This window comes from Diabrotica virgifera, chromosome 2 (genome assembly GCF_917563875.1).
Source record: "Diabrotica virgifera virgifera chromosome 2, PGI_DIABVI_V3a".
NCBI lineage: Eukaryota > Metazoa > Arthropoda > Insecta > Coleoptera > Chrysomelidae > Diabrotica > Diabrotica virgifera.
The window spans coordinates 170,924,652-170,948,996 of record NC_065444.1 but is presented as its reverse complement, the minus strand read 5'-3'; the positions used below and the strand labels follow the sequence as shown (position 1 = coordinate 170,948,996).

The following is a 24,345-nucleotide window of genomic DNA, read 5'->3' as shown; positions in this document are numbered from 1 at the left end:
AAAAATTACCTGCGCACCAGAGTTGCCAGTTGGTCTGTCATTAGGATGGGGATTAAAATAGATACGAATTCACCGGGACCCGGAAATATGCACACCCTGATATTCTAGTTACGTAAGCTCGTCCGATTGGCGCATGACGTTAACAACAGAGTAAAGCATAGTCCCGTCTATGCGTTCGTAATACGAACGCGAATGAAATTTGAGAATAGTACAAATGAATGAATTATGACTAAAAGAAACTAAGTGATTTTTATAGTTTAGAGGAAAATTATTAAACTATTTACTTTTATTTAAATTGATTTTCAGTTATTTGTAAAGTTCCCAGTTTCTTGATTATATTGGTATCCGGAAAATAAAAATATTCATATAATCGATATCTACTAAAATTATTATATTTCGTTAGTTGGCAAAAATTGATTAGTGGCCTACACATTAGTAAATATAATTTTTACCAAGGGGAAGAAAAGCCTCAAAATAAAACCATAAATTTAATGGATTGATAAAAAAACAAAATTTTTTACTTTTTAAATAATGTATTTCATCAGATTTAAGTAAGAGGCTTGGAAAAGACAAAAATAAGTTTTACAGTTTTCATGCCATGCACTTTATTTAAATTTTGTGCATGTGAAATAGACGTACATACAGCAACTATGTAGCAGTTTTCATAATTTTTCTTTTACGCAATGTCAGGTTGTTAAGAGACTTGTTTAATTCTTTAATTCGGAAGTACATCCGAGACCTAAAAAATTACTTGTTCGCTTTGTTAGAACAGTCTACAGTTGCACTTTTGGACATAAGGTTTTCTAAATAATTTTTAGTTACCAAAATGGAATCACCATTCATGTGGAAGGAAAAATTGTCTCCAGTTACTTAATATATGACAAGGGAGTGTCTGATGGTTTACATAAACCACACTTACTCAAATGATCAACCCACGTGTACGTTGAAACATCTTCGGATTGAATACTGGAGTCCTTCAATTTATGGCAGATATAACCAGACAAATTCTCCAAACCATCATACTCGAGGTCACTAATGTTTTTTCATTCTAACTCTCATTGAAAACTTGAAAATCCACAACTGTTTCGTTGTTAGAATCCAGCCTTTGGATCAATTGTCCAGAAATTGGTAAATCTGGGATGTCGTCTGTTTAAACGTTCGAAAATTCGTTCCGTTGTCTCTCCTACCCGTATATAACTTTTATAAAATAAAATAAAGCTTTTTGTTAACACTTTAAAAAAATTTTAATGGGTTTTCCCCGAAAAGAGCTTCATTTTATGGTACTATGTATCACGTTAAAATATTTGATTTGGAATTTGAAGGATAAGATCGTCTTTTTATGAGCTACAAATTTACTTTTACTGGTTCTATAGACTAAGAATATACCATTTTTTCGTTTTTTTTATATGCTACATTTTTTCCAAGAATATTTTTTCGATATAATACTTACTTTTTGAGTATTTGCGAAAAACCGCCGAAAAACGTGTTTTTTTTTTGTTGAAAAGTAAATATTTTTAGTCGCAAGTGACTCTAGTACCTACTACTAAATTAACCTAGTACCTAAGTTAAAAAAACTCTATAGAACAAAAGTTGCTTAAACTTAGTCAGATCTGTTTCCGGACTTATTTTAAACGTATATTTTTTCACCCTCCAAGTAAAAGCAATCAACGGCACAAATTCAACTTTGAAGTGGGGGATGGGTAGAATCTAAATCCAAATTTTCATGCAATTAGGAGTTGACCCTGAAAATTATGTGTGTTTCTTTTTATCTTTTAAATCATTTTACTTAAAATCATTTTTAACTATTAAATAATAATTACATATTGAGTTATTTTATTTTTTAAACTTTAATAATATTTATAAAAAAATTTACTTTCTTGTAATGTATTTTTAAAACAAGCAATCATTTAAATAATTATTTTGTAACAATTTGTATTATTTAAGAATATAATAATTACATTTTGGTTTCGTAGTAAGTGTTTTTTAAGAATATTAATGTATAGTTTTAAAATATTGTATTGCAAATAATTATCATTATTAAATGGTTATTATTTGTCAAGTATTCTTTTTCTTTTTTCACACCCTTATGTATGTAATAAAACTAAGGGACTTTCTGAAAGGTCAATCGTAGACTTTAAAGACACAAAAGAAGCGATACTTAAAAGTTACGCCCATTATATATCTTTATATCGTGGGAAATATACAATACAACACGAGCTCCAACCGCTCGACTAATACTCTTTAGAGCTGGCATCAGTGTGTGATCTCGCGTTGAACGGTAAATATCTAAAATTTCGTATATAAGTCCTCCCCTTTACTTTTCAGCGACGGATCTCGTTTCGCTGTAAATTTATCAGAAAAATTTAAGTACAAAAATCTTTTCCCCTCTAAGTGTGCCATGATTAATATGTTAATTGTAAAGATACTTATGAACAATATACTCCAATAATTAATTTCCTATTGGTGGATCTCGGGTTGTCCTCGATTTAGTCGGATCTCACCTTGATATGAAGACGTATATATATATATATATATATATATATATATATATATAGCGAAGCCATCTTCCCAGAAGCTTTAGGAGAGTGTAAGGATAGGACGATCATAAATGGTAAAATCCTTAACAATTTAAGATATGCCGATGACACTGTCATATTCACTTCAACTCTACAAAGTCTGACAAACATACCGGAACGGCCGAACGAAAATTGTACTATATAATGGTATTAAAATGAACTTGAAGAAAACAAAATTCATTATCATTACCAAACATCCAAAAGACAACGAGACACTCCGTATTAATTATATCCGGGTTATTCTAATATAGATGGAAAGGATAGATAAATACAAATGTCTAGGAACATTGGTTTAGTCAAAACACAGAACAAACACACGACATAAAATCGTATAGAAATAGCAAGGGCAAAATTTGTGAAAATGAAACATCTTGTATTATCTAGTAGAGACCTAAGAATGGATCTTGGGATAAGGTTACGTTTTTACAACTTTGCTCTACGGATATGAGGCCTGGACATTGAAGCAACTAGAGTTGCTTCCCACTAAGGTTGAAGTTAAAAATATTATATAGAGAGCCTAAAAAATAACAAAAGTCCAGGAAACGACCAAATAACACCTGAGATGTTCAAATATAGAAGAACTAGAAGAACTTGCATGCCAAGCGATAAGTGCTTGCGGCTCAGTGATACTCCCCCATAGATCACTACCGAAATGGAGTTGACGCCTAAATACCGGTGTATATATGTTACAGTTCAAGTTGATTATCCAGTTGGAGTTGACTATTCCTAGTTCGAGTCAATTCAAACGGCTGGTTTCAGTAAAAGTTGATTATAATATAAAATGAATATTTTTATTCAACATTTACTAGTAAAAGTAGACTCACAACTAGTTAAAGTATACTCCTCCCAATGCCATTTAGTAAAAGTTGATTCACACAAACAATCGATTCTATTTAGAAATTAAATGTTACTGGATATTAGGCCAGGAAATGAAGCATTTTGGCTCGCAATTTTTTCGTCCAGCATGGATTTACTTGAAATTTTCACAAAAGGTAGGGAATAGCCCAAGGGTCATTTTCTAAATCATCAATCTACGCTAAAACCTTAGGGGTGGTTGCCACCTCATCTCGGGAGCGGGAATTTTTCATTACATTGGAAATCGATGGAAAATGTAATTCTAACAAAAACATGTTCCTTACGTTTTCTTCGTAAAACTAATATTTTTCGAGTTATTCGCGGTTGAAAGTAACAGTAGTTTTTGACAAAAAGATCGATTTTGTTAGAGGGTTTTTTGAGAATAACTCAAAACATATACATTTAATCAAAAAACTGTAGCTTTAAAAATTGTATGTTTTAGAAACACAAACAAAATCCTTTTTTATAATTTTTCTACAACCAATAGAAATTGAGATGCGGCATGTTAAAGGTTAGCTTTTTTCGTCAAATGCATAATTTGAAATATTCAAAGCCAAATAACAGAAAAACTTTTCATTTATCGAGGAAAAGAATATTTTTTCAAGTATGTAATTAGACCTTTCAAAAAAAAAGTTTCTAGCATAAAAATTGAGCGACTTACGATCAAAATAAGGTCGGTACCTAGTTTTTTCTACCAAAAAAATCACTGAAAACAACCCCCTAACTACCCACCTAATTAAAATTAAAATTGATTTCAGCCTTCTGTAATTCTTTGTATACAGTGCGCTGGAATAAGTGTTACCTCCCCCTTAATATCTTATTTATTTCTAGCACATAAGCAAAACGCTCGAACAGGTCGATTTTTAAAATAATCAAAGTATAAAGGGTGTCCCAGACTAATTTACCCACGCTATATATCTTAAACGAATAGAGATTTTCGAATGTGACAAAAAGTGATATATTCTACTTGTAATACACTTTAATATGGCGTACAAAAAAATCATCCCCTAAATATTCATCCCTTAGTTACAACCCTTAACTTTAATTTTTTTAATAGCACCCTGCATATTTTTTATAGTTTTGGATGTAGTCTTTTATCGTCTATTCAACACATTTTTTGAAAATAAAATCGGTTCGTAAATAACCAAGAAACTATCAGTTTATTTTTGTTAATTGTGTGTCCGAGACTAATTTATCCAGGCTATATTTTTTAAACGAATAGAGATTTTCGAATGGGACAAAAGCTGATATATTCCATTTGTAATACACTTTCATATGGCGTAGAAAAAATTCATCCCCTAAATATTCATCCCTAACTTACAGGGTGCTATTTAAAAAAAAGTTAGGGGTTGTAACTAAGGGATGAATATTTAGGGGATAATTTTTTTTCTACGCCATATTAAAGTGTATTACAAATGTAATAGAGCAGTTTTTGTCCCATTCGAAAATCTCTATTCGTTTAAGAAATATAGCCTGGATAAATTAGTCTAGGACACATAATTAACAAAACTAAACTGATATTTTCTTGGTTATTTACGAACTGATTTTATTTTAAAAAAATGTGTTGAATAGACGAGAGATGACCACATCCAAAACTATAAAAAAATATACAGGGTGCTATTAAAAAAATTAAAGTTAGGGGTTGTAACTAAGGGATGAATATTTAGGGGATGATTGTTTTCTACGCCATATTAAAGTGTATTACAAGTAGAATATATCACTTTTTGTCACATTCGAAAATCTCTATTCGTTTAAGAGATATAGCATGGGTAAATTAGTCTGGGACTAATTTACCCGTATTATAACCCGTTACCTATATTATAACATCAATGTTTAGAACTTTACGCGATTCCTCTTCAGGTGACAGGCAAAACATTGATTTTTTTAAATGGGAAAGTAGATCATGTGATAGCTCATTTAAAAGCGCTTGAAATACTGATTACAAAAGTGTATAATACTTTAATCCTTTTTATGAGCGTAGGCGCAAAATTTTTATCGAATTGTTTTTAAACGCATTCATTTTTTTCTAATCCTGAGAAAACTAATAAGTATTTTTGAAAAATTTAAACCCAGAATAAAAGCTTACATTATTATCGAGGGCTGAAAGTCACTCAAAATAAAAAAAAATCTTTTGATGATATATTTGAAATTTAAAATCCGATTAAATTTTCTTTTTTTTTTTCACCCCTGTGACTTATTAAAATAATCATTATTGAAGTTCTCAGAGACTTTTGACCCTCGATAATACTGTAATATTTCATTCTGCGTTTAAATTTTTCAAAAATACTTATTAGTTTTCTAAGGATTCGAAATAAAAATGAATATATTTCAAAATAATTCGACCGAAAGTTTGCGCCTACGGTCTCAAGAAGGATTAAAGTATTATATATTTTTGTAATCAGTCTTTCAAAAGCTTTTAAATGAGGTGTCACACAATGTACTTTCCCATTAAAAATCAATTAAAAATCAAAGTTATTACTGTCACCTGAAGAGGGACCGCGTAAAGATCGAAACAATGATGCTATAATATACTATGATTATTTTAAAAATTCACCTGTCCGAGCGTTTTTCTTATGTGCTAAAAATAAATAAGTTAGTAAGGGGGGGTAACACTTATTCCAGAGCGGACTATATATGTATTATCAATACACCCAAGAAGTTTGACCTAAATATTTAAAATTTAGAAAAATTGGAGTTTAAAGAAAATATATATATATATATATATATATATATATATATATATATATATATATATATATATATATATATATATATATATATATATATATATATATATATATATATATTATATAGCTCCAACAAGGGTGGTTTTAAGTGTTGAAATATTATAATATTATATCCTAAAGCATAAAACCAATCATTATTTAACTAATAAAAACCAAATGTTGACCATATTAAAGTTTAAAATGCTATTTTATAATTTTTTACAATTAGAGGTAGTTATCACCCTTAAAAAAACCAAAAACGTACAACGGATCAATATAGAAAATGAACTAGAGGCAGTGACGGTTTAAGGCATTATGGGGCCCTAGGCGGCCATAAGAAGTAGTCCGCTTTATATCGACCATTTACTTAAAACAAATTTACAGATATTTAAGTTGTTTTGGGAAGTAGTTACTCCAAAAATAAATTACGACAATTTAGAAAAGACCACTTTTCTTTTTTTTACATTTCGCAACAACTTCTCATTAATATTCCATAGCTAATATGCCAAAGAAAAAAAATGGATATTGTGTCAATATGTGATTTTGCCCTGGGTATGAGTGCCACCCCTTCGTGGGTGAAAAAATATACATTCAAAATAATGGATAACTGATTAATTTTAAGTAACTTTTGTTCTATCGAGTTTTTTCACTAAATCAATACTTTTCGAGTAATAGTCCTGTCGCCAGGGGGGGTACAACGGCCTCGTTAATTCAGATGGACTTACCCAAGTTTTTTTTATGTATTTTGACCCGTAGAACACGAATTTTTTGGGTAACAGTTGATCCGGATGTCGATAAGATTGTTATAGACCAAGAACTTGAGGAATCAAATAACAGCGATTTTTGGCAAAACAAAACAATATTTTGTATTTTTTGGGTCATTTTAAGCAAAAAATATTTCTACAAGTTTTTTAGTAGGATGCACAGTTTTCGAGATAAACGCGGTTGAACTTTCAAAAAATCGAAAAACTGCAATTTTTAAACCCGAATAACTTTTGATTAAAAAATAAAATAGCAATTCTGCTTAGCGCCTTTGAAAGTTCAAGTCAAATTATGTCGGTTTTGATTATTTGCATTGCTAAAAATTTATTGTGTTATTGTTAAACAAAGCTACAAACAACTAGTGCGTGAGTGATGTTTCTATGATTTATCATTTAAAATCGAACGCGTAGGTAGAATAGGTACTAGTGCAATCAAGACTATTTCTACGTTACATGCGTTAAAACGAATGTAAAAGCACGGGAAACCCTACGTGTTTATAGCTTTGTTAAACAATAAAAAAATAAATTTTTACCAATGCAAATAATCAAAACCGATATAATTTGACTTAAACTTTCAAATACGGTAAGCAGACTTGCTATTTTATTTTTTAATCAAAAGTTATTCGGGTTCAAAAATTGCAATTTTTCGATTTTTTTAAAGTTCAACCGCGTTTATCTCGAAAACTGTGCATCCTACGAAAAAACTTGTAGAAATATTTTTTACTTAAAATGGCCCAAAAAATACAAAATATTGTTTTGTTTTGCCAAAAATCGCTGTTATTTGATTCCTCAAGTTCTTGGTCTATAACAATCTTATCGACATCCGGATCAACTGTTACCCAAAAAATTCGTGTTCTACGGGTCAAAATACATAAAAAAAACTTGAGTAAGTCCATCTGAATTAACGAGGCCGTTGTACCCCCCCTGGCGACAGGACTATAATTCGCGAGTGAATATATATTCATTTTTCAACAAAAAGAAAAACACCTTTTTAGACAGTTTTTCGCAAACAACTCCAAAATTAAGTATTTTATCGAAAAAATATTCTTAGAAAAAATATAGAGTATACAAAATTTAAAAAAATGGTGTATGTATGAAGTATGTAGACCTAGTATAAGCAGAACTGGACCTAATGAAAAGTAGATTCTTATTAGACAAATTCCAAATCAAATATTTCAACGTAAATTCCAAAAAAAATGAAGCACTTTTAGGTGAAAAATCATCACAAATTTTTAAAGTGTTAAAAAAGTTTTATTTTTGTTTTTTTAAACAAGTTTCAAGTATCGGAATTAAGCAAGTAAAGCTTAAAATAATGTTGATTTCTTTTTTTGGCACAAAAATCTTGAAAATTTATGAAAATCTTTAAAAAACTTATAAGTATTTATATGATCTGTAAGTTTCACCGGTTCACAGTGCTTATATTTCAAAACATTGGGATTTAAACTAAAACAAAATTTTTGAAATTTTGAAAAAAAAATGTCATTTTTTTTAAAATAACTTAAAAATTATTAGTGGTACCAAAAATCTTAAAGAGTAAAAAATATAGGTTTTGATTTTCTGAATATTTCAGCATTTTGCTTTTTTGGAAGATAAAAATTGGTAAAGATATGACTGTTCAAAATTGGCATACCCTGGGTAGAGAATTTTTCATTTATTAAAAATTAATAAATGAAAATAGTTTCTATCCTTGTGGGATCGGTACTCACCGGAGCGACCGCAGACGTTCGGATACAATTAGCGTCTCTTTGCAAAAACAATGACGACTTTGCTAAGTAACAAGACATTTAACTATTTATATGGGAAATAAGCCACAATTAAATAAAAAAAAATAATTTTATTACCGTAAGAATTAATTTCATTTGAGATGCTAATTAGGGGGTTATTTTCACCAGTTTCTTTTACCCAAAAAATGGGATCAACCTTATTCTGAGCGTATCTTGCTTACTTTTTATGATAGAAAATTTTTTAAAAAACAAAAATAATGCTTTTTTAAAACATTTAAACAAGTTATGATGAGTTTTCCATGAAAAGTGGTTCATTTTTGATTGTTTCACGTTGAAATATTCGATTTGGAATTTGACTACTTTTCATTAGCTACAACTCTGCTTCTACTGGGTCTGCAGACTGCACACATACACCATTTTTTAAATTTTTTAAAAGCTATATTTTTGCTAAAAATATTTTTTCGATGAAATACCTACTTAGATACTTTTTGAGTTATTTGCGAAAAACCGTCTAAAAACGTGTTATTTTTTGTTAAAAAATGAAGATATTCACTTGCAAATAACTCGAAATGTATTGACTTGTTAAAAAATCTCTATTGAACAAAAGTTGCTTAGAATTAGTCAGTTTATCCACTTCCGGGCGTATTTTGACGGTATATTTTTTCACCCCCGAGAAAGAGTGGACCGTAGAGCAAAAACACACATTGGCACAATATCACTTTTTTATTTGACATGTTAACTATGCTTATACCAAATTTCATGTCAATCCGAGCTCTTGTTTCAAATCCAAAGGTTCTTTAAAATCCGGAGGTTTTGCAATACTTAACCGTGAGTGAATGGACTATAAGGCCCATCGGTGGGTAGAAATTGAAAAAAAAAACGTACCATACCAAAATAATTACCAGCTTTTATCAAAATTTGCTTGCAAAATTGATTACCAAATTGAGGGAATGATTTGAACATGGAATTTAAAAATGCCTTTGACGATAACTGCTTAATATGTCTTGAAGTCGGTTGTATTTTTCTGATATTTGACAAAAGACAAAGCAAAAAACTGAGTTTGATTGGAAATCATAAATTAACCATTTTCTTTTTTTGTCTCAGTTAGCCCTATTTGATGTTTTTAACATTTTAATTTTTTTTTAAATAACTCCTTAAATAATTAAATATTAATTAATGCATTTGTGTTGGATGCGGGCCCTATCAAGTGCCCGGGCCCTAGGCGGCCGCCTAGTCCGCCTAATGGTTAATCCGGCACTGACTAGAGGGTAAAATGAGCCTAATCCCAAAATTTTTGTACAAATCGATGCTGGACGAAAAAATTGCGAGGTTTTGCCATTTTTCAGCTTCATTTAGTGGCCTATATTTGCAAATGATGATAAGTAGTTGAAACGGTCAAAACAAAGCGACGCAGTCATCAAAAAAGCACGTGAGATTATACTCGTATAATCAACATTTACTGAATCGATCCAGGAATAGTCAACTCCAACTAGTAAAAGTTGAATTAAATTTTTCAAATCAACTTTTACTGCTCGTTTTAGTTGGAGTTGACTCCAACTAGGAATAGAGAACTCTAACTGAAAATCAACTTGAACTGTAACATAGGCATAAACAAGCATTTGATGAAGTAAAAAGGTAGGAACTTTATAAATCACTTTGGATCGGCGTTTGGATCAGAAGAACAAATGAAGATCTGAGAGAGTTATATGGGGAGCCCAGCGTACTAGGAGTAATACGAACCCAACGACTAAGATGGCTAGGACACATACAGAGGATGTCAGAGGGTAGACTACCGAAACTTCTACTGTCAAGTACAATTGTAGGACGTCAGAGAAGAGGCCGACCCAGAACAAGGTGGAAAATGGATGTAGAAAAGGATGTAAGAAAACTCAACGTCATAAATTGGAGGATGAAAGCAATGGACAAGAATGGATGGAGGAGATTGGGTAATCAAGCCATGAACCTAGTAGACTCGACGCGCTAATTAATATTATTATTAATAACAACCCTAAATATCTATTAATATGCAATAGTATTTGTTATTTAAATAACATACGTAAGTAGATAAATAAATACAGACCTGAGCTTGATTCAGTCGTAGAACTTTCTTTAAATAACTTTCCGTCTGTCGACCTGATAAGAAATACGCCATAAGTAAAGCATGGTACGTAGAATACGGCGAGAAGAAGAGATTTTCATTGGGAATCACTTTGTTGACGGCGTTCAGTAAAGCCAACGAAAAGTCCTGTTGTCCAGAATAAAGGTCTGGGGCGGCTTTTTGACTTGGTTGATTACCAGTAAATGGAGGGAAGCATTGCTGTAAGGATTCCTTGAATAATGCCGCAACGAGCAAGGCTATCACTAAGGTTATCTTCATGTCGTCTACAAAACAAAAACACTTTCAAGACACGATCTTTACACATTGAATGTTTGTCGAATACTGAGGTAAACAGAGAAAGTATGAACATGACCCACATTAAAAGACTTTCTCGATGTGTGAATTTCCAGTGACGTACAACTTTAGCAGAATCCGTGAACAATGTGATGACACTAACGATTATGCTAATATTGAAAGTAAAATGTTAATACTTATTCGTCACAGTATTTCTATTAAACTTTTAAAGTTAGATCTGGCATAGTACAAAGTTGTAGTTGTTATAGTTAAACAAATATTAAAGTAACTAAATGTTTAAAGAGTTTTCATTTATTATCTATTGACAAAGTTTTAAAAATATTTAGAGGAGGCGAAAAATATTACCATTTATTTTTCTAACATAGGTACTAATCAATAGGATAGATTTGCAAAGTTTACCGACGATTTGTTCAATTAAGGTACCAACTAAAGCTTACGGCTTATTAGTCCACTGAAATATTCTCAACTGCTCAAAATTGGCAAAGAAGACGAAAACCTTTTGCAAACATGTTTTCGACCCTCAGGATTCCGAATCTGAAATTAGTTTTGCGAGAAAATGCCGGGAAATCAGGAAAAATCGTAAAATAGAAATTTTCCGCAATTTTCTCGAAAACTACAGTAGCCAGCGAAAAAATAATTAAACCATCGTGTTTATTGGATGATTTTACATAATAATAGATGTGTTGTTTTACGAGAAAACGCCGGGAAATACGAAAACATGGTAAAATGGAGATTTTCCGCAATTTTCTGGAAAACTGCAGTAGCTAGCCGAACAATAATTAAACCATTATGTTTATTGGACGATTTTAGATAAAAATAGATGTTTACTATATTAAAAAATAGATAAATATAGTAATAATTATATAGGGTGTCCCAAAAGTAATGGGACGATCGAATATCTCGCAAACTATACATCGCATCAAAAAACTGAAAAATACGTTTTTAATAATTTTCAAAAATTTATCGAATGACACCGTACACGACATACGCTTCCACAACTTAGAGGTGGGGTGGAGGGTAACTTTAAAATCTTAAATAGGAACCCACATTTTTTATTGAAGATTTAAATACCTCATAAAAAAGTAAGTAGCTTTTATTCAAGACATTTTTTCGAATTGTTGATAGATGGCGCTATAGTCGGAAAAACTATTTAGGAACCCCCATTTCTTATTGCAGATTTGAATAGCTCATAAAAAAGTAAGTAACATTTATTTGAGACAGTTTTTAGATTTGTTGATAGACTCCGCTAATAAATCGTATTTTTCCAATTATCTTTAATTATCTTTAAACAATTCTAAAAAATGTCTCGAATAAATATTCTTTTTTTTATGAGGAATCCAAATCTGTAATAAACACCGGGTTCTTATTTAAGATTTTAAAGTTACCCTTACTCCATCTCCATGGGATGGAGTTGGGATCGTGTTTAGTGTTATTCGATAGTTTTTGAAAAATATTGAACACGTGTTTTTTGGATTTTCACATGGAAGTATAGTTCTCGAGATATTAGATAGATAGATAGATTTAAACAGGTGGCCTTCTAGCCTATTCCACTGCGACCATTTCAGATCTATTGTGGTCTACTAGACCTATATAACAACCTCTAGCCTGACCCTTTTTAAAAAGTCCAATAGCTTCGAGACTGAACCTTCCGTGTAGCTATTTACCGGTGGATTTTCTTCTCCAAATCTGTTTGCACCACACACTTTGGACAAAAGAATCACACATTTGCCAGACTGTCACAATGACTGTGTGTTCACATAGAATGTGTTCTGCTGTTTCTTCTTCCAGGTGACTGTTCTGTAATGAGCTGTTTCGCCCTTGTTTGTCCTGGTGAATTCCTCCACCATTCAAAGATTTGTGAGCTACCCAATTGCTTGTAGCCGTTCTTGTTACTGCCTTTGCAACGTCACAGAAGGGTTCCAGTCCAACTTATGGCATTGATGAGCCTTGTTTGGCTATTTCATCGGCTTTCTCATTGCCCCTATGACCCTCGCGTCCCAGTACCCAGGCTACCGTAACCTTGCTACGGTCTCCTAGTTTATTTAGGACACACACACACACACACACAATCCCATACTAGCTTAGAATTGGCAATTCAACGGCAATCTCCAAGCCTTAGGGGCAATTCATCACTTCCATGAAGTGATGGATTGCGCCTATTGATGTCTCGAAAACTGTTATATTCTTAGTTAGCCTTACCGGGAAATGCATCCGTTGATTTGTCCCTACTATGCCGGCTTCCAAATCTTCTGATGTTTTTGAGCCATCAGTGTACCAGGTAGCAACATCTTATGTGGGTACACCTTTCTTCCAGTCTTCCTTGCCTAGTATATTAATTTTGAACTTATTGTCAAAGCTATAGCTCTTGCATCGATAGGCTGCCCCATCACAATATCGGCTTTTAGCTCCTCAATTAGCTTTCTGTTGTCAGCACCATGCACCGGGCTTATATGTAGCTGACTATGCATTAATCTGTGCATCACTGATCCGGCTTCGCTCTGAACAAAGAAATGAAGTGGTGGTTGATTCAGCAGGACTTCAAATGCTGCTGTAGGAGTTTTTTATGGACCCCGTAGTACACAGGCATGCTTGCCTTTGTTTACTGCCTAGCAGCCATATCGCTCCAACTTGCTGCGTCTTTGTCCATCACGTCACCGAGCAATAGGTTATCATGGGTGTAATAACCCTTGTTCATAACCATAGAGTCATTTTGGGGTTAAGCCCTTAATTATTACCGAACATTCTTCTACATCTGCCCAAGGACATAGTAGCCTAGATAAATTATAGAAACGGTCTAATATCTCGAGAAGGACCGACGAATACGCTCTATTTCTAATCAGAGTAAAGCTAAGCGGGGAAAAAACTAATCTCAGGGGACAAGTTTTGCACGGAGAGTCTTAGGACTTTGCAACTCATTAAACCATCCCAAGATCGCTAGGTACTCCCATCAATAATTGTGGGTGTGTAATTAATCGTTGATTGCACCCTTCTCGTGGTAGCTCTGTTGAAACTAAACTCAGCGGATCTAGACTAGGCTGTCGATAAACAATCCCCAAGCCAAGCTATGAGATACCGTGGTGAAGGTTGTAAGGCACCTGGGTGACAGTGTCGCAAACGGTTCCTTTGGGGCAAGGGACAACAGGTTGTACCCCTTAGTTTTTAGACCTATCCGTTGCAAGCGGGGCTTTGCGAGAGATTGACTGTCTATCCCTAGCTACTCGTGGAACCAATATGGAAAATAAAACAAAAGAAAATGTAAAATCTCAGGGCAAAAGGGTGCCCGAGGCCGAAGACCTAAGGAACTCTAAACCAAAATCATAGTTCCTAAAGCCCAAGGGCAGGGAGCATATATACGAGTGACACACCCCTAATTTGAGGCTTAGAAACCGAAAAAGCGACCATGATTGGTGAATGGCTAATTTTTATTATTCTTTATATTTTCGAGGTCGCTGAATCCAAATATGAAGTTTATTTTTATCTAGAGTTGGTGGAACATGTTCAAAAATCAAATTTTAAGCAAAAATGCGAAAAATCAATTTTGATGATTTTTTAATTTTAACTCGCTGTATCTTTGGTCGCTGTAAATATTTCCTTTTGAAAATTTGACTGTATCATCATTGAATTATTAAGATAAAAATGAGATTTCTCTGAAATGTTTAAAAAAATTGAAAGAGCTGTTATTAAATTTGAAACATTTTGTGGTCAGATTTCGTTAGTTTTATGTTTACCTAAAATAATGAGTGAAGAGACTTTTTACTTTATAATTTTAACCAACACAACATTAAAAAATGACTCATGTAGAAGTTTTCTGGAAAGTTTCGAGTCAAAATATGCAATAGGAAAAAAATTATGTGACTTTAGAGACGAGTGGAACTCCCCCAAAAAACGCTGATTTCTCGAGATACTGACCACGGTGTGTTGAATGGCTAATTTTGGTCATACTTTATGTTTTTGAAGGCGATGAAAACAAAAATGAGATTTATTTGGAATTTTAAGTGGGGGAACATTGTCAAAATCGCAATTTTACCCTAAAAATAAAAAAAAATTAATCACGTTTTTTTAATAATTAAAAGTTACACCATTTTTTCTATAAAACATTTTGTTCTTTGTAATCTATATTTTAACATAAACTTGAATAAAAACTAAATTTCAAATTTTGTCACTTAACTATTGCGATTAAACTTTCCAATTCAGGAATCTGCCCCGTTTACGTTAAAAAAATTATAACTTTTAGTATAATAAGACTGAAAGAATAAAGCAGGTCCCATTGTCTTCAGAAAAAATGCAAGACATATACAAGGGTGTTTCATTGGGAAAGTAACATACGTTAACTGCATAAAGAGGACACTTGGGCGGTCTCAAAAATACCATACTTAATGGGTCTTACTCCATTAATAACAGAGATACTGGGTGTTTTATCTATTTTGCCATTTTCTTATTTGGTTCATAACTTTTTAATCACACCGTATATTTATTTTATATTTGGCACGCAAATATCCTTTAAGGTGTACAATAAATTAATTTATTTACAAATGTAAAAAATCCAGGCCCGGATTAAAAAATATTAGAAAAATTTTCCGACCCAAAAACAACACCCTGTACATTAAATTTTTTTAAAATGGATTTTTTAGTTGAAAAGAGGATGAAAAACTAAATTTAGTGGTGTACTTTGAATTTTCGGCAAAATGATTTTTCTGGTCAAATTTTGAATTTGAATTCTGAAATTATGTGAATTGCGAGAGCTCTAAGTAAAAAAAAAATTAAATACAACTTACAACTTGTTAACCGCACTGTGTATTTATTTTATATTTAACACGCGAATATTCTTTTAGGTGCCCAATCAATTATTTTATTTACAATTATAAAAAATCCAGGTCTGGATTCAAAAATATTGTAAAAATGTTCCGACCCCAAAAACACCCTGTATATTATTTTTTTTTTAAATGGATTTTTTAGTTGGAAAGCGGATGAAAAACTAAATTTAGTGGTATACGTTGAATTTTCGGCAAAATGATTTTTCTGGTCAAATTTTGAATTTGAATTCTGAAATTATGTATGTGAATTGAGAGAGCTCTATAAGTAGAAAAAAAATTAAATACAACTTACAACTTGTTAACAGCACTGTATATTTATTTTATATTTAACACGCGAATATTCTTGTAGGTGTCCAATCAATTATTTTATTTACAATTATAAAAAATCCAGATCTGGATTAAAAAATATTGTAAAAATGTTCCGACCAAAAAAGCACCCTGTATATTAAATTTTTTTAAAATGGATTTTGCATTTGAAAAGAGGATGAAAAACTAAATTTAGTGGTATACTTTGAATTTTCGGCAAAATGATTTGTCTGATAAAATTTTGAATTTGAATTCTGAAATTATGTCAATTGCGAGAGCTCTGACTAGAAAAAATTAAAATGCGACTTAATTTTAATTAATACCATTATTTAATCTAAATTGGTAAAATGTTTCAGTGTTTTTGTATTATCTGTGACAAATAGTTTATGGCGAATATTCATCTTTAAATAATGAATAAATAATAAAAAGTCAATAAAGAATACATCACTTTAATCAACAAAGTATCTAAAAATTATAACAAAACAGAGAAAATGTGCAGCATAACTATTCAAAACTTAAGTACTTATTCAAAATTACCACCATCAAAAATTATTGTTATGTGTCAAAATGTTAATATTTTACCAATTTAGACTAAATAATGGTATTAAATAAAATTAAATCATATTTTAATTTTTTTTTACTTTTTTTACTCGCATTTTAATTTTTTCTAGTCAGAGCTCTCGCAATTCACATAATTTCAGAATTCAAATTCAAAATTTTACCAGAAAAATTATTTTGCCGAAAATTCAAAGCATACCATTAAATTTAGTTTTTCAGCCTCTTTTCAAATGCAAAATCCATTTTAAAAAAATTTAATATACAGGGTGTTTTTTGGGTCGGAACATTTATACAATATTTTTTAATCCGGACCTGGATTTTTTTATTTGTAAATAAACTAATTGATTGGACATCTAAAAGAATATTCGCGTGTTAAATATAAAATGAACATACAGTGCGGTTGACAAGTTGTAAGCTGTATTTCAATTTTTTTCTACTTAGAGCTCTCGAAATTCACATAATTTCAGAATTAAAATTCAAAATTTGACCAGAAAAATAATTTTGCCAAAAATTCAAAGTATACCACTAAGTTTAGTTTTTCATCCTCTTTTCAACTGAAAACTCCATTTTAAAAAAATTTAATGTACAGGGTGTTGTTTTTGGGTTGGCATATTTTTCCATTTTTTTTTAATCCGGACATGGATTTTTTACAATTGTAAATAATATAATTTATTGTACACCTTAAACGATATTTGCGTGCCAAATATAAAATAAATATACAGTGTGGTTAAAAAGTTATGAACCAATTAAGAAAATGGCAAAATAGATAAAACATTCAGTATCTTTGTTATTAATGGAGTAAGACCCATTAAGTATGGTATTTTTGAGATCGCCTAAATGCCCTCTTTCTGCAGTTAACGTATGTTACTTTCCCAATGAAACACCCTGTATACTATAAAAATTTCAGAAAAAATATTAAAATGGAACAGAGTTGTAGCGAGTTAAAAGCAAAAAAGTGATTTAATTTTTTTTTATTTTTAGAGTAAAATTGCGATTTTTACAATGTTCCCCACTTAAATTTCAAAATTAACCTCATTTTTGTTTTTATCACCATCAAAAACATTAAGTATGACCAAAATTAGCCATTCAACATATCGTGGTCAGTATCTCGAAAAATAAGCGTTTTTTGGGGGAATCCCACTCGTCTATAAAGTCACATAACTCTTTTCCTATTGCATATTTTGACTCGAGACTTTCCAGAAAACTTCTGCATGAGTTATTTTTTAATATTGTGTTGGTTAAAATTATAAAGTGAAAAGTTTTTCACTCAACTTTTTTAAGTAAACATGAAAGTAACGAAATCCGACGACAAAATATTTAAAAATTAACAACTGCTCTTTTAATTTTTTTAAACATTTCAAAAAAATCACATTCTTATTTAAATGCTTCACAGATGATACAACAGAATTTTCAAATGGAAATATTTACAGCGACCAAAGATGCAAGGAGTTAAAATTGGAAAATCATCAAAATTGATTTTCCGCATTTTTTCTTAAAATTTGATTTTTGAACATGTTCTACCAACTCTAGATAAAAATAAACTTCATATTTGGATTCAGCGACCCCGAAAATACAAAGAAAGAACAAAATTTGCCATTCACCAATCATGGTAGCTTTTTCGGTTTCTAAGCCTCAAATTAGGGGTGTGTCGCTCGTCTAACAAGCTCCCTGCCCTTGGGCTTTAGGAACTATGATTTTGGCTTTAAAGTTCCTTGGGTCTTCGGCCTCGGACACACTTTGGCCCTGAGATTTTACATTTTTTTGCTTTATTTTAAGTTTCCATATTGGTCCCACCAGTAGCTAGGTCGCTTGCGACGGTTAGGTCTAAATACTAAGGGGTACAACCTGTTGTCCCTTGCCACAAAGGAACCGTTTGCGACACTGTCACCCCGGTGCCTTACAACCTTCACCACGGTATCTCATGGCTTGGCTTGGAGATTATTGATCGACTGTCTAGTCTAGATCCGCTGAGCTTAGTTTTAACAGGGCTACCACGAGAAGGGTGCAATCAACGATTACTAGCACACCCCCAATTATTGATGGGAGTACCTAGCGATCTTGGGATGGTTTAAGGAGTTACAAAGTCCTAAGATTCTCCGTGCAAAACTCGTCTCCTGAGATTAGTTTTTTCCCCGCTTAGCTTCACGCCGATTAGAAAAAGAGCGTATCCGTCGGCCACTCTCTAGATATTAGACCGTTTCTATAATTTATCTAGGCTACTATGTCCTTGAGCAGATGTAGAAGAATGTGCGATAAGAATAGGGGGCTTAAGCCCAAAATGACTCTATATTTATAAACAAGGGTTATTACACCCATGATAACCTATTGCTCGGTGACGTGATGGACAAAGACGCAGCAAGTTGGAGCGATAAGGCTGCTAGGCAATAGACAAAGGCAAGCATACCTGTGTACTACCGGTGCCATAAAAAAACTCCTATAGCAGCATTTGAAGTCCTGCTGAATCAACCACGACTTCATTTCTTTGTTTAGAGCGAAGCCGGATCGGTGATGCACAGATCACATGCGCATAGTCAATTAAATATAAGCCCGGTGCATGGTGCTGACAACAGAAAGCTAATTGAGGAGCTAAAAGCCGATATTGTGATGGGTCAGCCTATCGATGCAACAGCTATGAGATATAGCTTTGACAATAAGTTCAAAATTAATATACCAGGCAAGGAAGACTGGAAGGAAGGTGTACCCACAGAAGCTGTTGCTACCTGGTACACTGATGGCTCAAAAACATCAGAAGGTGTGGGAGCCGGCATAGTAGGGACAAATCAACGGATGCATTTCCCGGTAAGGCTATCTAAGGATATCACAGTTTTCCAGACGGAAATAAAGGCCAATAAATCACCTCGTAGAAGATATAAAAGGCAGCAAAGAACGTTCAGTTCAGTTGCCATCTTCACGGATATTCAGGCAGCGCTTAAGGTAGTCAAATCTACAGAGGTCAATTCTAAGCTAATCTGGAATTGTGTGTGTGTCCTAAATAAACTAGGAGACCGTAGCAAGGTTACGGTAGCCTGGGTACCGGGACACGAGGGTCATAAGGGTAATGAAAAAACCGATGAAATAGCCAAACAAGACTCATCAATGCCATTTGTTGGACTGGAACCCTTCTACGACGTTGCAAAGGCAGTAAAAAGAACGGATACAAGCAAGTGGGTAGCTCACAAATCTTTGGAATGGTGGAGGAATTCACCAGGACAAAGACAGGTGAAACAGCTCATTACAGAACATTCGCCAAAATTTACGGCAGACTTAATAAGCAAAGACAGGAAAACAGTCAAAACCATAGTAGGTCTGCTAACAGGGCACTATAAGCTGAATAGACACTTGAAGCTGATGGGATTGTCAGATGATGACCTGTGCAGATTCTGTCACCTGGAAAAAGAAACAGCAGAACACATTCTGTGTGGACACACAGTCAGTGTGACAGTCTGGCAAATGTGTGGTTCTTTGCATTTGGAGAAGAAAATCCACCGGTAAATAGCTACACGGAAGGTTCAGTCTCGAAGCTATTAGACTTTTTAAAAAGGGTCAGGCTAGAGGATGTTATATAGGGCTAGTAGACCACAATAGATCTGAAAAGGTCGCAGTGGAATAGGCCAGAAGGCCACCTGTTTAAATCTATCTATATATCTAATATCTCGAGAACTATACTTCCATGTGAAAATCCAAATAAAAACCTGTTCAATATTTTTTCGTGTTTAAACACGTCCAACTCCATCCCATGGCGATGGGGTGGGGGTAACTTAAAATCTTAAATAGGAACCCGGTTTTTTATTGCAGATTTGGATTCCTGATGAAAAAATAAAGAATATTTATTCGAGACATTTTTTAGAATTGTTTAAAGATGGCACGATAATTGGAAAAATACGATTTATTAGCGGAATCTATCAACAAATTTAAAAACTGTCTCAAATAAATGTTACTTACTTTTTTATGAGCTATTCAAATCCGCAATAAGAAATGGGAGTTCCTAAATAGTTTTATCCTACTAAAGCGCCATCTATCCACAATTCGAAAAAATGTCTGGGATAAAAGTTACTTACTTTTTTTATGAGGTATTTAAATCTGCAATAAAAAATGTGGGTTCCTATTTAAGATGTTAAAGTTACCCTCCACCCCACCTCTAAGGTGTGGAAGCGGGTGTCGTGTACGGTGTCATTCGATAGATTTTTGAAATTATTAAAAACGTATTTTTCAGTGTTTTGATGCGATGTATAGTTCCCGAGGTATTCGATCGTCCCATTACTTTTGGAACACCCTATATAATTATTGCTATATTTATCTATTTTTTAATATAGTAAACATCTATTTTTATATAAAATCGTCCAATAAACACGATGGTTTAATTATTTTTCAGCTAGCTACTGTAGTTTTCGAGAAAATTGCAGAAAATCCCTATTTTACGATTTTTCCGGATTTCCCGGCGTTTTCTCGCAAAAAGACACATCTATTTTTATGCAAAATCATCCAATAAACACGATGGTTTAATTATTTTCCGCTAGCTACTGTAGTTTTCGAGAAAATTGCGAAAAATATCTATTTTACGATTTTCCCGGATTTCCCGGTATATTCTTGCAAAAAAACACATCTATTTTTGTGTAAAATCGTCCAATAAACACGATGGTTTGATTATTTTTCCGCTAGCTACTGTATTTTTCTAGAAAATTACGTAAAATCTCTATTTTACGATTTTTCAGGATTTCCCGGCATTTTCTCGAAAAACTAATTTCAGATTCGGATTCCTGAGGGTCGAAAACATATTTGCAAAAGGTTTTCGTCTTCTTTGCCAATTTTGAGCAGTTGAGAATATTTCAGTGGACTATTATTACATTACAGAATATTACAGCATATAGTACCTTCTCAGTCTAAATGTTCTGCGGTTATGTGAATTTTTAGTTCGTTGTAGTTTTATCTTTATCTACGTAATATGTATATTCTTATTTATTTAAAGATGAAAAATCAGGAAGTAATTTAAAGTTAATCCAAACTTTAATTTTTTTTTTATTAATGGCTTTGACATAGCCAATTAGCCAGACTATTTGTTTTTTTTTATTAAACTATTTAAAATTAAAGTAATTTAATACGTTTTTACAGTTAACGTCTCTCGTCTTTTTATAAAGATAATTAAGTTGACTTTACTAATTAACAAGACATTTACTCAACACACAACTACACATTACACTGATTGCGTAATCAACTGTATCATGCCAATGGGCTTAGTTGTCCAGGCATTTACGCTAAATAAAAAATATATTATCTATTTTTAAAATATGTAATTTGACAGATTAAAAAACCAAATAAATCGCATTTTATTTTTTATTACAATTTTTTTAACATTTTTTTCGTGCGGTGATATTTTTGGAGTTAATTGTGCTTACATTAGACGCCTAAATTTTTGACTCAAATATTTTTGCATGTAACTTTTTTTATCGTAAAAAAATAAAAATCCTTTTAACGACTTAAAGTCCTGTATTTTGGCTATCGGTGGGCAAATTTTCAGCCAAATCGAAGGATATATATTTTGTGAATTGGGGAAAGTGTAAAAATAGCGTTTAAAAAGGGGGCAGGCGCAAAAGCTTGATCCACTGCTATTTAAATGCATTCATATGTTAGGAATCCTGAAAAAACTAACAAATATTTTTGAAACATTTAAACGCAGAATGAAAGATTACATTATTACCAAAGGCCCTTAGAATAAACAAAAAATTTCTTTTGAATGAAATATTTGAAATTTAAAATCACACTAAATTTTCTCTTTTTTCACCCCTGTAATATATTAAAATAAACATTATAGAAGTCTTCAGGAACTTTCGGCCCTCGGTAATAATGTAATCTTTCATTCTGCGTTAATTGTTTTTAAAAATACTTATTAGTTTTCTTAGGATTCGAAAAAAATGAATGCATTTAAATAGCATTGGAACAAAATTTTGCGCCTACTCTCTACACGTTTTCTACACTAATTTGATCGAAAACATCAAAATAACTTGTAGTGCAGTCACTGAAGGTGGATATGAGCTATTACCTCCGATTTCGTTGAACCTCCATCGATTTACATGAAAATTGGTGAGTTTTTAGAGGATATCTAAAGGAACGAAGGTGACATGGTGCCAACTTGTGCTTTTATCCTGGGGGTGGATGCCACCCCTTCTCGTGGGTGAAAACTATTTTATTAAAAATAATCCCATAATTCGATAGACGAACAAATTCTAAACAACATTTGTTATATAAAGTTATTAAAATAAATCAAAACTTTTTGAGGTATTAAAGATCAAAAATTTTTATTTTTTGTGAGAAAAATGCATGTTTTTAACCTATATTTCATAAATAACTCAAAAACTATAAGTTTTTACAAAAAAATTATTACCCAAATTAAAGCCAATACAAAATGAAATAAACTTCTTACTAGAAAAACCTTTTAATGTTAACTAAAAGTGAGTTATAGGTAATTGAATGTAGATTTTTTTCGGCGAGTACCCAAATCTAAGTATCCAAGCTTAAATAAAGGGAAAATGATGCATTTTTTAGCATAAACTTATTAAACATTTGCCAAAGTACTTAGAATATCTATCAAATGGGCTCCCGAACGAGTTGATAGCATTAAAATTTATGATCCAAATTTTTTTCAAAATTTGTCTTTTAAAAAATTTTCCAAAAAATGTTATTGTTTTTTTTACAATTTTAAAGTTTCAAGTTAGCCTAAAAACAAATTGAAAGTTAATTCCAAGGGCTATTAAACCACATTTCCAGACCACAGCATAACAACCCTCCTAGAAGAATCCTTATGTCACAACCTATGGGAAGTAGAAATAGGGGTAGGCCAAAACTTAGATGGAAGGATGGTGTAGATGAGGATGGAAGAAAAATAGGCGCAGCAAACTGGCAACGGTTGGCAATGGATAGGACTGACTGGCGTAATAGACTTGGGAAGGTCGAGGCTTTTTCATAGGGCTGTATCACCATTGATGATGATGATTAAACCACATTGAATATAATCTTTTAAACCCTTTATTAAAAAAAAATAAAATGTTAGGTAAATGGCCTTACATGGTTTTTGCGGCAAAATTTAAGCTTTAAACGTTTCTACCTCGGTTAATTTTTACCCTACAGAAATAGTAAAACAGGTAAAATATTTTATACGGAAAAAACTAAAATTTGGTCGTATATCATTTTTTACGTAGGTATATTGAGTATTTTTGGAGTTATTATCAAAATAAAATAAAAATTACGATTTTAAAAATTCTGATTTTTTAAAATTATATCTTTTTTTTTTAATTATATCTTTTTTTTAAATATGTATTTTAAACCGATCAAATTTGTTGAAATCATTACTTATGCTAATATAAAGAAATTTTTGTAAGGATTACTATAAAGTACCCCGCACAAACCTTATGAACATTAGGTCCCAGTGGATTTCGTTCATACTTTGAGAAAATACTCTTTGAAGCATCCTGATAAAAAGTTCTCATGGGGACAATTCAATCATATGAAGGATTTTCAAGATATAGAGGCACAAACTCGTAAAATTATAAGATTTACTGGGTATTCCAATTCCCTGTATCTGGCAACATGTAGAAGTTTGGATCAAGGAAAAGTACTA

General features: G+C 32.2%; 1 protein-coding gene across 3 annotated transcripts in view; it reads right to left on the bottom strand.

The window, feature by feature from the left end:
* Positions 1 to 24,345, bottom strand: part of LOC114335594 (serine protease inhibitor 88Ea) — a 164,680-nt gene that overhangs the window by 99,657 nt on the left and 40,678 nt on the right. For all 3 annotated transcript variants that reach the window (XM_028285846.2, XM_028285844.2, XM_050644098.1), the window contains exon 2: positions 10,723 to 11,024. In XM_028285846.2, coding sequence (XP_028141647.1) covers positions 10,723 to 11,019 — 297 coding nt within the window. In that variant the 5' untranslated portion in view covers positions 11,020 to 11,024. The remainder of the gene's footprint in view (positions 1 to 10,722; positions 11,025 to 24,345) is intronic.